Below are 15,510 nucleotides of genomic sequence, written 5' to 3'. Positions count from 1 at the left end.
GCCGACCTCAGCCTCCGGGTCTGCCGCCTCTAACCATTGAGCCACACTTCTTCACTTCTTGACATTGGTGGTGGTGGTGGTGGTGGTGGTATTGGTGGTGGTATTTGTGTTGGTGTTATTAGTGGTGGTGATATTGGTATTGGCATTGACGGTGGTATTGGCATTGGCGGTGGTATTGTTATTGGCAGTGGTATTGTTGGTGGTGGTTGTATTGGTGGTGGTGGTGGTGGTATTGGTGGTGGTGGTGGTTTTGGTGATGGTATTGGTGGTGATTGAGGTAGTACTATTGATGGTGGTATTGGTGGTGGTTGTGGTGGTATTTGTGGTGGCTGTATTGGTGCTGGTGGTATTGGTGGTGGTAGTCGTAGTATTGGTGGTGGCACTGGTAGTGGTACTAATGGTGGTGGTATTGGTGGTGATGTTATTGGTGGTGGTATTGGTGGTGGTATTGATGGTGTTGGTGGTGGAGGTAGTGGTATTGGTGCTGGTAGTGGTATTGGTAGAGGTGGTATTGGTGGTGGTAGTAGTATTGGTGGTGGTGGTATGGGTGAAAGTATTGGTGGTGGTATTGGTGGTGATATTGGTGGTGCTGGTATTGGTGTGATTAGTGGTGATATTGGTGGTGGTGATATTTGTGGTGGTGGTATTGGTGGTGGGGATATTGGTGGTGGTATTCATGGTGATGGTGGTATTGGTGGTGGTATTGGTGGTGGTATTTGTGTTGGTGTTATTAGTAGTGGTGGTATTGGTGGTAATTGTGGTGGTGATATTGGTAATAGCATTGACGCTGGTATTGGCACTGGCAGTGGTATTGCTATGGGTGGTGGTATTGTTGGTAGTGGTTGTATTGGTGGTGGTGGTATTGGTGGTGGTTTTGGTGATGGCATTGGTGGTGATTGAGGGAGTAGTATTGATGGTTTTGTTGGTGGTGGTTGTGGTATTTGTGGTGGCTGTATTGGTGCTGGTGATATTGGTGGTAATGTTGGTGGTGGTGTTGGCAGTGGTATTGGTGGTGGTATTGATGGTATCGGTGGAGGTGGTATTGGTGGTGTTTTTTGGGCAGTGGTGGTGATGTTGGTGGATGTGTGGTATTAATGGCGGTGATATTGGTGATGGTATCGGTGGTGGTGGTATCGGTGGTGGTGTTATTGGTGGTGGTGGCATTGGTGATAGTGGTGTAGTTTTTTTTTATAAAACAGGCTTTTGAAAACAACCCATAAGGTGGCTTTAGTACAGATGACATGTACCACAGGTGTACTGCTGTCAGCTCCAGCACAGTATTATGTGCTACCTGGAATTCACACGACTTAATTTGCTAATCATTTCTAAATCCATTTTATTGGGGGGGGCTTGAAACAGACAGGAGAGGATGCCAGGTTAAAGTGATTGAAAGCAGGGACCTGTGTTACTGTTTAAAAAACAAAAGCGGTTTCAGCTGAAGCAGCGCATAGCCGCCCTGCAGTAAGAGAAACTCAATAAAGTAAATAGTTCTTACAGACCAAGTAACAGTTCCTGTGAAACAACCGAAGTAAAGGGGTCAATCGCCATAGGAGGGTACAATTGAAGTCAAGGCCTTACTAAGGAGGGACTAACAATCTTATTACCAAATCCGAAGGCAGCATTTACGAAAGACAATGTCACAAGCTAATAAAAAATATGGAAGAAGAGTGGGCACGACTTCTCTCCCATACACTAATACAGCAGTGTCGCAGAGGAAGCAGCGCATGCGCGCTGCCGCGAGGCTCGACCGAAAAAAGGATCTAAGCCAATGACTAACAGTTTGCATTCAGCTTTTTGATGCTTGTTCATAGAACACTGTACTATATTAAAAGGATTACAACTTATAAATTGGAAGTAACAAAAGGATCTCTGTGTCAAAGGCAGTAACCCACTGACCTACCTGCATAACATACAAATCTGCGGTCTACAAAATACACGAAGGAGCTTATTTAGAAGCCCCTTGTGCTGCCACTGGGTCACTTTTTCCCATATTGAAAGTGACGCATGGGCGGCGCTAGGGGCTTGTAAATAAGACCCGAAGTGTTTTGCTGCAAGCACATTAATTAAGTAGAATATATTTACTACAATGTTTGTCCTTGTTGACAATTTCTATGCAGCATATTTTTTCTCTTGAATCTATACTAATAGAATAAAGAGAGAGCCCAAACCTTTGAGGCGGGTAATCTCAGGAACCACAGCACCAATCACAACACCCAACACAGCGTTGGAAAGGGCAGTTGCAGGAGAAGGACATAGGCTATGCAGACGCCCACCATATACATTTAAAAGGTAAAAGAACCGTGCCAGCAAAGTAGTCCCTTATGGGCGTGTCTGCGTTGTGCTGTGGGCTTGTGCTGGGGTTGTCACAAACGCTGGGGGCTTGTGGTACGTTCCGCCCTTCATGCCTTGTCTCATATTGTGTGCTAATCCCACCCTGCTCCCTTTAAATACCCCTGCACCCCATAATCATAACCCACCCTTACTCCTTACAATACCCCAACACCCTTAAACACTAACCCATCTTAACCCTATAAATATACCCTGTACCCCAAAACCCAAACATAGCCCTGAACCCTATAAATACCCCTGTACCTCAAAACCCAAACCTACTCCTGAACCCTAAAATTACCCCTGTACCCCAAAACCCGAACCTAGCCCTGAACCCTAAAAATAGCACTGTACCCCAAAACCACTCCTGAACCCTAAAATACCCCTGTACCCCAAAACCCAAACCTAGCCCTGAACCCTTAAAATACCACTGTACCCCAAAACCCGAACCTAGCCCTGAACCCTAAAAATACCACTGTACCCCAAAACCACCCCTGGACCCTAAAATACCCCTGTACCCCAAAACCCAAACCTAGCCCTGAACCCTTAAAATACCCCTGTACCCCAAAACCCAAACCTACCCCTGAACCCTAAAATACCCCTGTATCCCAAAACCCAAACCTAGCCCTGAACCCTTAAAATACCCCTGTACCCCAAAACCCAAACCTACCCCATAACCCTAAAAATACCCCTGTACCCCAAAACCCAAACCTACCCATGAACCCTAAAATACCCCTGTACCCCAAAACCCAAACCTAGCCCTGAACCCTTAAAATACCCCTGTACCCCAAAACCCAAACCTACCCCTGAACCCTAAAAATACCCCTGTACCCCAAAACCCAAACCTACACCTGAACCCTAAAATACCCCTGTACCCCAAAACCCAAACCTAGCCCTGAACCCTAAAAATAACCCTGTACCCCAAAACCCAAACCTACCCCTGAACCCTAAAATAAAACTGTACCCCAAAACCCAAACCTAGCCCTGAACCCTAAAAATACCCCTGTACCCCAAACCCCAAACCTAGCCCTGAACCCTTAAAATACCCCTATACCCCAAAACCCAAACCTAGCCCTCAACCCTAAAAATACCCCTGTACCCCAAACCCCATACCCATCCCCAAACCCTAAAACTACCCCTGTACCCCATAACCCAAAACTATATCTGAACCCTTAAAATACCCAAACACCCCAAAACATATACCTCAGTACCCCAAAATGTATACCCCTATACCCATAGCTACCTTATCCAAACATTAAAAAAACATGCTTTTACCATTCATGCATTTACAACTAATTTCGTTGTAAATGTATGCGTGGTAAAAGCATATAAAATGTAATGCCATGCGTTATAATGGCATTGCGGAGTCATGGTACTTTCGTAATGAAAGTATGCGGAGTGATGGTATGCGGAAAGAAAGTTGCGGAATAATGGGTGTTTACCCTCCCCCGGTAAGTACATTGGTGGCACGGCAGCCCACATCTCCTGCAACATACTCATATTTTTTCACCACCCATTTGAAAAATGCACAAGTCTCTCTCATTGATGGCCAGCACCGACATACACTTTTAGACACACCTCCCGCCACAAGTTCTATAATTGCGAACTTTAGAGCTGGGGAGCTACGTTCGAATCTCGGCATCAGCTTAACATCCTGTGATTCCAGGCAAATCGCTTTGTCTCCCCGTGCCTACCACAAATGAATGTGTTCTTCTGTAATGTAAATTGTTCTCATGCCATGTTGTCGAGTTAGCGCTATATAATATTGCAAGGAAAAATAAAGTAGGGAAACTCGAGTTCACACACTACTGAACGCGCACTCTTAAGTGCATCAGCAGAGCACTATGAATCGGAGCGTTTCACAGGCCTGTCAAAGATAAGAAATGCTATCAAAACAAAATCCTACAAAACAATATACTACTGGCCGGCGGCAATTCATACCCGGACAACGTCGGGACGGGCTGCTAGTAAATCTATAAATTGACTCTCAGACTCTGCTTTCCATGACTCCGCCACTCGTGACTCTACCTCTTTTCACTTGCCACACCTTGAGCCCCAATTTATGGGTTCTCCGGATTAAATGTATTCTAATTCCAGCACTGTGCTGATTGTTGTAACAAGATGATATATTGAGCAAAATCTGCAGAGGGAAAAGGGGACGCTTTAGGATATGCAGCTGCTGAAAAGAAAACAAGCATTTGCAATGCAATAGGTCTCGCATTTACGCAAGTTTGAGCTATTGACATTGTAAATGACAATGCCTTTTATTTTTGTTTTTAAAACATAAATAAAAGGCATTGTCATTTACAATGCCAATAGCTTAAACTTGCGTATATGCGAGACCTATTGCATTGCAAATGCTTTTTTTTTTCTAATACACGTTTTTGCCCCAGTGTGTTATCGGCTCCAGTAACAGTATTGGATACATTATAGTGACCTATATCTGATATTGTGCGGTTAAATACGTTGACATCTGCAGTCTATACGTACGGCTAAATGTACCTGTTTAAATATATTTATTGTCTTATTACTGTTAAATTAATTGGTAGAAGTAAGCTTACGTGTATAATGTGGTATTTTTTAACTAATTGATTAATTTTGGACTAAAATAAAGGCCACATATTACAATATACAGTATTTCGGATTCAGCCAGTGACGCACACGGCGTCAGAAGGTAACTCAGGTGGTTCATGTCAACGCCCCCACCCGCCTGCCAGGAGTTGTTACTAAGAGCCCCCAGAATCCCAGAGGTACAGAGCCCTTACACCCAAGCACACAGCGCTTTATGTCTGCATTAACCCCGGCGCAACTCTTGTCTTTGAGGGCGAAATAGATCAGCGGGTCACTGCGCCTACTGCAGCAGCCTGGAAGCAGTTGCTTCGGCAGACCTTGCCACCATACAATTTATAGAGATCACCGTTTTCATTTATTTAAATGTTATCACACTTAGGGAGAGCTTTGGCCTGAAGGGGGATCCAGCGAGAGCTTTATAGCCACAACACATTAATACATTCTGTGCCCTGCAGACGGTGAGTGAAGGGCCAGCTGCTGAAACAGGGGCTCCCAGTATGCACTTGACGTCATGGAACGTTACGGGAACTGTGGGCGTGCGGCCTGCTTTTTCAAGACTCAGCGTTGAGGTGCTGAACCGGCAGTAGAGACATGCAACATAGGTTATCAAGATTCCGGTTCTACTGGTTTTGAGATCTAAATTCAGACAACCGTCTATTTATCTGTCTCTCTTTTTGTACAAGAAACAAAATAAAATCGTGCTTCCTTTGAGCGATTCTGATGACTTATCGTGACTGCCAGGCCAACAGCTGTGCTCTGTTAAAGCATAGGGCGTGCAAAAAAAACCAATGTCTCCTTAAGAAGTTTAAATAGCCAGTGACGCTCCGAGCTTGCACTACAATGCTATTTTCACAGGGGCGAGTAGTTGTATTTTAAGTAACCCCAAAACCCACCACGATCCAGTGTGCATTTGTCGGTAAATACATGCGGACATGTACTGCCTTCAGTATTGTTTCACAAAACAGCTAAATATTTACACATGCACATGAAAAGAAATTTGAAAACAAGTAAAAGACACATGGGCATTAATTTCCTGCCGTGGGGAAGAGTTGTGGCAACATCAGGCATGACTTATCAGTCAGTACTGTCCGCCCAAACAAAGTGTTTTCTGTTCCCGCATGCGCACTATGCAAAAGTAAGGGCATGCGCATTATAAACATCTAAAGGCATGGGTAGTCAGCGCTGATCGTTGCCCCTAACCACGAGGCAGGCACCTACGGAATGACTTACCTTTTCGTAAGGGTAACACTAGGTACAAATCCCCAACGTGCTGCACAAATACAGGACGACAGAGCTGGTAAAATTCGAAGGGCGGATCTGCGTCGTCTCCCGTATACTGTGCGCGCGGACCAGCCAATAAGGGTCACCAGTAGACGTAGAAGACGGACTTTTCAGTAGAAATGAAAAAGAGAACGAGGACTAGCAGTGAGGGAAGTCGCTGGAGACGCCTGTACGAGCCGGACGAGCCAGTTCGCTAGTGTGTGTGTGTAGGTGCGGCGGCGAGGGGGGGGCGTGTGTGTATGCAGTGTGTGTTTGCCTGTGTATGTGCGCATGCGTGACTGTAACTGTGTGAGTGCAGGAGAGGGGCACGGCGCCGTGCGCGCCCACGAGCTACAATCTCCGGCAGGAGAAGCGCGTGACAGTCTGCTGTCCACATTCCCCCAAAAGTGACAACATAAGTTGTCTCGCCCTAGACAGCAAAAGCTTCGCTTTTGCTTTCGTCTAGGCGAGACCTAAAAACGAGGAGTGTAGAAACCAGGGACTAAATTGAAAGTGCTGAAACTGGTGAGAAGGAAAGAAAGAGGTTCATGGTCTGACATATAGAGACAGACGGGAGTTAAAAAGGTGACTAAAACGAGGCATTGATTGAGGGATTTTAGACAACGTTTTGGAAATGAAACATGATTTATTGCATATTTTTAAAATAAAAATGGTTTGGTAACTCGTAAAAAAAAAGATTGAGATTGAGAAAGGGAGAGTAATGAGTATCAGGAAATAAAGGTAAAACAGGAACAGGAGAGAAAGCAGTTCGTCCAGCAAAAACTGGAGAGGAGAAAATGTAGCAGGAAGAGCAGCGAGTGGTGATAAAAGAATGAGAAGAGAAGGAGAGCTGAGAGAAAAGGGGCCAGGGAAGGGAGCAAAAACTGCACTGGGAAGTGTACAAAAACTGGACAGGAGCGAAAGAAAAGAGGATGAGGAAATAGTTCATGGGCGAAGAATCGAGATAAATGTGAGAGTGGGGCGGCGAGTGAAGGAAAACAGGGCAGGCGCGAGCCAAGCGGAAAGAGGCTGTAAGTAAGTAAACGTCGAGACTAACTAACAGCACCTACCTGCAGACACCTCGAGCGACTGGCAAGGTGCGCTATGACAAACACTCTCAGTTACGCAAAACTACCGGGGCTGCTCACGCTATCTGCCACCCGCATTGGTAGCTGCTATTTGCAACTCCGGTCCTTTGTTAGCCTCTCGAAGCAGCACAACCCACTTTCTATTTAATGAAAATTACGACTGTAAACGGTCAGGGGTAGCACGCGCCATATAAATATAATAGTGTATGCACTGTGCACCTTACTGTACCCGCCCTCTCCTGCACCAGCGCCTAATCCTGTCAGTCTACTTACAGCTCCTGGAAGGAAATCACAGCCAATGTGATTGAGACTCCGTTTTCCACCCTCGGCCAGGGACCCCAACAGAGTGATGGAGATGGAGTCCAGGGTATTGGCATGGAAGGCCGTGCCGGTCTCCACATGTATTTTGTAGGCAGCCATGTCCGAGAGCAGCTCCGCGGTCCAGAGTTTCACGGGCTGAATCCCTTTCTTTTAAAGGACTCAGCAGCGTCTTCCCCGAAACCCGCCCCCTTTTCAACCCAGGGAGGCTGGCCCAGATCCGTACGAGGTGAGCCCAGGCAGGTGGAGATACTCGGGCTCGATTCTAGAGGGGAGGGGGCAGTCCCTCCCTAGTGAGCCCTCTGGGCCACCAAATGTCCATCCAACAAATGGAAGGAAGTCGGTGTTATTTTTAATGCTTTACGTGCGCATGCAGCCCGTGATTTTCTACGTCATTGACTCACCTGTACGATAACCAGCAGTGACTTCTTGGTGTGAATGTGACTCGACAGTGACGATAGGGACGCATCTGGGTTCATCTCTGACCTGTGCCGTCTGTTTGCTATGGGTAGTGCTTAATTTGATCTCATCTCAAAACAACAGAAGAGTACCTAAACTTAGAAGCAAGACATTTGGAAGGGCGAGATTTTGATCGATACCTTATCACTATTGATCTAAACCCCGATCTGGTCGACTGAACCTTTGTTGCCTGTCATTGAAGGAAGAAAGTGCCTCTCTCCCAAGTTAGTTCACCCAATAAAGGACCCCGCTCCAAAAGATCACAAACAACTTCTAGCTTTCAAAAGTTTATTGTAAAGATATGATAAGCTGCAAATACAGGCATCTCAGAATGAGATTCACGAGATACACAGGTCCAACTACATACATGTGCTCTCTGAAAGCCCTCAGACGAGCAACGGAAATTACTAACACAAGTTCTAAGAATAATAAAGCTATCAGCATTGACGCATATCTCTCCTTCATTTAAGTTGGAGGAAAACACACAGGTTAGGCTGTCCCTACCCTGCTCTAGATGGTATCCCTACTTAACCAAATCCCAACCTAACAAAGGTGTCAGCAGTGAATGACCCCCAAGGGAAGTCACTCACTCTAAGTCTCTTGGTGAAAACCTATAGTTCTCCAGTCATGACCCCTCTCTGCCTACCCATCCGCTCTCTAAAGGGTCCTCAGGTATCTGCTCTAACTCCACCCAGGGGTGCTGTCCCTAATACAAAACAGTCAACAACATTTGAGACGCCCCTCGTGAGACGCCCCTCACGTGGTGTAGCTTCTGGCTTTTTCCATGCTGCTTTGTATTGGGCCTCATACGTTGGAGTTGACCTTGCTTCTCAGACTCTTCTCTGGCCCGCTGATACCCCTTAAACATTCCAGAACCCTCCTCCATGTCTGGGCCGTCTACTGAACAGACCTCTATTCATATTATTTATAATCGGATCCTCCCTTTCTCTTGCAGACAGACATCTGCAGCCAAGAACCCAACTCTCATAGACTTCCAAAAAGGTTTGCAACATTTCTCGGCCCAGACATGTACGTGTAAATAAATGTTAAAACATTTCAGGCCTACAGCATTTCTCATAATGATTATAGCATTCAACTTCTTCATTAATTAAAGCATGTTAATACTCTTATTCTATTATTCAGTAAACACATCTATAAATCATGGCCCATTAATGCAATAGCCAAAACATTATTTCAATCTATGTCGTGAAAAGAAACACCTTCTAGCTCTGGCCCTGAGGCCTACCACATTCTGCGTTTAACCACATGCCATCTTACATTTTAGCAGCTACACGACATGAATTCAGGAATAATCACATCTAATAAAATCATATAGTGTCACACATTTCTGTATTAGTTCCACTTCTACTCAAATCTCTACATTAGCTATACATTCAGAATATAATTGCAGATACTACTAGCACTCATGGCATTTCTCCTCATGATTTGTGCTTACTACAGGTAAGTGTGATGTACTCATACATTTAGGTCAGTTTGCGCTCTCTCAGTTCCCCCCTTTGATGACCTCTCGGGGTCATCACTAACATTTAAACTGCAGTTATTGCTGGCATAATTTGTCTCTGCGCTTCCAGAGCCCTCAGACTCCTGTACTGATTATCTTGTATGGCAGCCAACCTCTGCAGCTGCTCTCTTTGGGCCCTTTCTGACCTTCTTGCTCTGTACCATTTGAATACCCTCACCAATCCCCACAATATGATCCCACAGATCAATATTATGATGATGGGTTTTAGTATATACCACACAAAGCTTTTGCCTAAGGTGGAAATCCACCCTCCAACTTCACTCATTCCGTGGCCCACCTTTTCCCAGACATTTTCTCTACTCAAGTCTTCGATCTCCTTGTGAATATCAGTTATGTTCCTAATAACTTTCTCAAGGGGCTTCGAATTGTCTGGAATGTAAGTACAACATTCCTGGACCTTCAAAGCCTTACAGACTCCGCCCTCTTTTGCTAGTAGGACATCTAACGCAAGACGGTTCTGAAGAACCATAGCCCTTATCGATTGCATCTCTCCTTCTACCAGCATTAAGGACTGAGCAGTGCTGGCAGACAACCTGTCGACGACTGTTGCCAGTCGTCTAATTTTAACATCATTAAGGATTACTCCCAAAAGAGGGAACATAGCTCCAAAGACATCTCCAACCATTTCTGCATCTCCTATATCTCTCTTTCCCCTTGATGATGTCTTACCCTCGATGATCACTAAGTCTTGTGCATGATATATTTTGGGGAAGACAATTGCTAGGTAACATGATCCATACCAGTTGTCAGGTAGTCTCACGTAGGCATTTCTTCCACATACAAAATACACATTTGGAATCACTTGCATTCCCTTCAGGAAATCTTTAGTATAGTACTCTATATTGAAAGCATGTTCACAGTCGACTTCTCCCACGTATACATTTTCATAATACGTTTTGGCTCGGTGAAGACATAGCTTTCCTCTCTGCGTCTTATCTAAAGCTATTGGACCACTACTACCCTTTCTCTTGTGTGCCTTCTCTTCCTCGGTCCAATCTGTTTTCCATTGTCCTGATTTTTTCAAAATCTTTTGTCTCCTGTAACGATCATCCACCTGCCCTATGAACTTCTTCTCGACTTCTGACACCTTGCATGTCAGGTTATTTCTACGGGCATGTGAAGTATCTAAGGTAATCCAAGGAATGAAGAACTTGGCCAATCTGTCTTCACTCTTCCAGTAGTCCCATTTGTTCATCTGCTTATAATTTGGGACTTCTGGCAACACTGAATCATAGTTGGAGAAATAGTATTCAAAACTATCTCTCTCATAAAATATACTAAGCAATAAGCTACATGTAATGCCATATGTCAGCGGGAGGTGATGATATCTAATGCCTTCATCTACAGACGCCGGCAACTGCATGCAGACGTAACAGTCCTTAACCTCCATGGCATCCACGTATTCATATAAGAGTTTAGCATAAGCATTTGACCTAAAGTCTCCTTGGGACTCATCTACGTGTAACCTGCGGGCTTCTGCAGCTAATAACGCTTTCTCTTGAGTGTTTTCCCTTTTCTCACCAGCAACAGTGGGTGTAAGCGTTTCTACAGATTTCACATCAGTTACCTTCGCCTCTTCCTCATGTCCCTTTACATAAGAAATTGTTACCACTAAAGCTATTAATATTATCACTCCTACTATTAGTGTACCTATTATACATTTAGCTCTGCGGTTCTGGGTGCCGGCTTCCATTTCGTCAGACAATATGGCTCTCTCTTATTTTAGCAAAAGTTCTTTTCTTCTCGTTCCTTTACAGTCTCTTTTTAATCCTTTTGTCTTTAGAATCCACACAACTGGAAGCTGACAACCTTTTTCGCAAAAGTCCTTTAACAGTTCAATAAAGACAACCCTAGCCCTTCTCCATCAACTCAAGGGAAGTTCCCTAATATTCTCTGCTTCCTGGGCGCTAGGTAATCTTCTTTGTTTCTGCTTGCTTTATTTACAAAGTCCTTTAAGCATCTACTATCAGGTTTGTACCTGCAGCTTCGATAGCAAAGTTCAGTATTTCCAAACGAAGATTGTGCTCTTCATGGGCTGTTATCGTTGTACCAAAGTCGGGGAATTGCAATTCTGAAAGAAACATATGTTTTAACTTACTGAGGCGGGGAGGTCTGGGGAGCATGAATGTTAGTGACCCTTCTTGTTCGACTCCGGGTACCAACAGTCGTATTTCCACGGTGACGATGGGCTCAGAACTGGACACCACCACCGCTCGAATCCTCCCTGTCTCCTGTTTCAAAGACATTTGTCGCCAGATATGTCCACTCAGGTGTGGAGTATCTTCTGTTAGGCACACGCACTCTTCTTGACCTTCTTCGGTCCGGTGCTTCAGCGCCCTGAGCACCTTCTTCCGGGTCTGAGTCTTCTGATATCGGAGGAAGGGTTACCTCTGGAGTTGACCTCAGGCTAGAGCTCCTTCTTTGCGGCCAATTAGCTTCTCCACGTGCCCTTCTACTCCTTCTCCTTCTTGTCTGTTCTCGCTCTCTGTCAGACCTGTCAGTGTCTGACTCGTACTCCCAGCTACTTTCTCCTTCTGTAGCGTCGTCTGTTTCGCTGTTGTACTGACCGTCCTCAGCTTGGTCAGACTCGTTCCCTGGTTCCGCTGGCACCTCTTCAGCTTGGCTAGCCCCCTCTATGGCTTCTCGGTCCTCTGCTGGACGTCTATCCGAGAGAGGAGCTGTTTCTTCCCGAGGTGCTGGAACCCTTCGCGTATGTGACGCGTGGATCCAATTGGGCAGGCCTCCCACCTTCACAGCCGTGTTCGTGATCAGGATGATCTGGAAGGGCCCACGCCAACGAACATCCAAGCAGCTTCTTCTCACATGTTTTTTCACCAGGACCCAGTCCCCAGGGTACAGGTCATGGCACGGGCCCTGGCACGATGGAACCTCGGCAGCCTGCACCTGAAGGGACACAGAATGAATGGCGTCAGACAGCCCCTTACAATAGTCCAGGATCATATCATCTGTGATATTTAACAGTGCAGTAGTTGGGACAGATGGCAGCCTCATTGCTCTCCCCATTAGCACCTCATGTGGTGACAACCCCGTTCTTCTGTCTGGGGTACTACGAAGGCTCATGAGGACCAATGGCAGGGCGTCAGGCCAACTCAGGGTCGTTGAGGAGCACACTTTCGCAATTCGGGCTTTGATCGTGCCATTGATCTGCTCCACAATTCCTGAGGCTTCTGGTCGGTAACTACAATGCAACTTCTGATCGATATTCAGAGCTGCACAAATCATCTTCACAAGCTCGCTGTTGAAATGCGTTCCCCTATCTGATTCCAAAGAGGCCGGCACCCCGAAGCGCGGAATGAGTTCCCTAAGCAGTAACTTAGCCACTGTGAGGGTGTCGCACCTACGTGTAGGGTATGCCTCAACCCATCTGGAGAATACACAAACAACCACCAGAACATAGCGGAGGCGGTTGCACCTCGGCATTTCAATGAAATCTATCTGCATTCGATTGAATGGACCTCCAGACCTTCCTATGTGACTCAGTGCAACTGGTGTTCTTTTTCCTACGTTCAGCTGCTGACAGGTCACACAACGCTGGCACACTGCTTCTGCTGCTATTCTAAACTTAGGATTGTACCAAGTCTGTCTAAACACTCTCAGCATAGCGTCTCTCCCTAGGTGTACGGGACCATGTATGTGTCTGGCCATTGGACTCACCATCTCATTGGGCAACACTGCTCTGCCATCTGCTGAGACCCAAAAATGGGACTCACCCATTACACATCCTGCCTTTTCCCATGTTTCTTTTTCAAAATCAGGAGCATTTTCTTGCATGTTTGACAGTTCATCCCAAGTATCAACAGTTTCCAATATCATGGCTAATTCAGTCCTTACATTTATTCCACCCACTTCCACCTCTGTGAAAGAGTACCCTTGCTCCGCGCAATACCGCGCAACTTCATCAGCATATCTATTGCCTTTCGAAACGAAGTCCTCATTTCTGGTATGTGCGGTGCACTTTACAACTGCGATACCTGCTGGGCATTGCAACGCCTCTAACAACAGGCGCACAAACTCTCCATTGCGAATGGGAGAGCCTGAAGAGGTCATGAACCCTCTTTGAGACCATAACTGCCCGTAATCATGAACCACCCCATAACCATATTGGCTGTCGGTGTATATGGTGACTCGAATTTGATTGCTTGCCAAGCAAGCACGTGTCAAGGCAATAATCTCGGCTACCTGAGCGGAGTGTACTCCTTCCAGGCACCCAGCTTCCACAACTCCAGTAATTGTACAAACAGCATAAGCTGCTCTCAACTGCCCAACTTCGTCTCTTACACATGAGCCATCGACAAAGAAAATTTCATCTGGGTCGGTCAGTGGCTCATCTACGATGTCGGGTCTGGGTTTGGTGCATAGTTCAGTCACATCGAGGCAGTCATGGTCTGTACATTCATCATCATCCTCGATATCATTTGGGAGTGGCATCAAGGTGGCAGGGTTCAAAACAGAGCATCTCTTGAGGGTCACATTCTCTGCAGCAAGAATAACTTGCTCATAGCGCGTGAGCCTGCTGTTGGTCAGATGCTGTGTTTTGGTCCTGGTCATCAACAGTTCAACAGAATGGGGCACGCACACCTCTAACGGGTGCCCCATGACGATATTTTCACATCTTTCAATGCTGACACCCGTTGCAGCAACGGATTTGAGACATCCGGGCAACGCTGCGGCTACTGGGTCTAAAGTAGCCGAGAAATAAGCAACTGGTCTACGGGCATTCCCATGGATTTGGACTAACACAGACAACGCGCAACCTTCTCTCTCACAACAGTAAAGCAAAAATGGTTTATTGTAATCAGGCATTCCCAATGCCGGAGCACGACACAGGTCCTCTCGCAGCTGTAGGAATGCCATCAAACAGTCTTTGTCCCATGGTACCGGATCGCTCACCTCCTTGTGCGTCAGTTTTTGCAAGGGCTTTGCTTTCAGTGAAAAGTTCGCGATCCACTGTCGGCAATAACCCACCATCCCTAGGAACATCCTGACCTCTCTCTGTGTCTTAGGCGCATTCATTTTCATGATCGCCTCTATCCTATCTGGTGACACCTTTCGCTTGCCTTTCTCTATTCTGTGTCCCAAGTACTGCACTTCTGTCAGGCAGTACTGCAACTTTCCCGGGGACACCTTGTGCCCATTGGCAGCTAGGTGATTTAACAAAGCAATGGAGTCCTCCCTGCAAGCTTCTTCTGTTTCTGACGCCACGAGGAGGTCGTCTATGTACTGGACCAGAACTGACTTCTGGGGCAGCACTAGACTTTCAAGATTCTTCTTCAAAAGCTGGTTAAAGATCGATGGGCTCTCTGTATACCCCTGAGGAATACGACACCATGTTAGGACGCGATTTTCCAGCTTAAATGCGAAAAGAAAATGGCTTTCTTCGTCCAGAGGGATCGAAAAGAAAGCCTGACAAAGATCAATCACAGTGAACCACTCAGCTTGGAATGGAATCTGAAACAGTATCACTGATGGATTCGGTACCACTGGACAACACGAAACGACTATGTTATTAATCTTTCGAAGGTCCTGTACTATCCGAAATTTCCCATTTGGTTTCTGCAGACCCATAATCGGGGAGTTGCATGGACTACCCACGATTTCTTTCAGTATTCCCTGTTTAATCATGGACTCGATCACGGGCTTTATGCCTGCAATCGTTTCTGGAGTCAATTTATATTGGGGTGTTCTTGGGAACTCAGCATGCGGTTTCACTACAATTTTCACTGGGTCCACCCCTTTGACCAATCCTATCTCTTCCCCAGTGAAATCCCATACTTCTGGTGCCACTGTCTCTCTCAAGTCCCAGGGGAGCTCATCTACTGTCAAAGTAGGGTACAGCTCCACGCATATTCTTGAGTTTGCAACTTTGAAGTCTGCGTCATCATCATTGGTCAATACCTCCACTCCCTGAGGTGTACAGTATAT

General features: G+C 46.0%; 1 protein-coding gene across 2 annotated transcripts in view; it reads right to left on the bottom strand.

Moving 5' to 3' along the window:
- LOC144798263 (hydroperoxide isomerase ALOXE3-like) overlaps nucleotides 1-7,751 on the bottom strand; it is a 211,574-nt gene extending 203,823 nt beyond the window's left edge. Inside the window, exon 1 of one of the 2 annotated variants that reach the window (XM_078669028.1) lies at nucleotides 7,521-7,751. In XM_078669028.1, the coding sequence (XP_078525154.1) occupies nucleotides 7,521-7,667 (147 nt within the window). In that variant the 5' untranslated portion in view covers nucleotides 7,668-7,751. The remainder of the gene's footprint in view (nucleotides 1-7,520) is intronic. The other variant, XM_078669027.1, reaches the window with a different exon arrangement.
- Between the last annotated feature and the right edge of the window lie 7,759 nt (nucleotides 7,752-15,510).

This window comes from Lissotriton helveticus, chromosome 12, assembly GCF_964261635.1.
Source record: "Lissotriton helveticus chromosome 12, aLisHel1.1, whole genome shotgun sequence".
In the NCBI taxonomy this organism is placed as follows: domain Eukaryota; kingdom Metazoa; phylum Chordata; class Amphibia; order Caudata; family Salamandridae; genus Lissotriton; species Lissotriton helveticus.
Note: the sequence above shows the minus strand (reverse complement) of the source record. Positions and strands in the feature narration are given on the sequence as shown.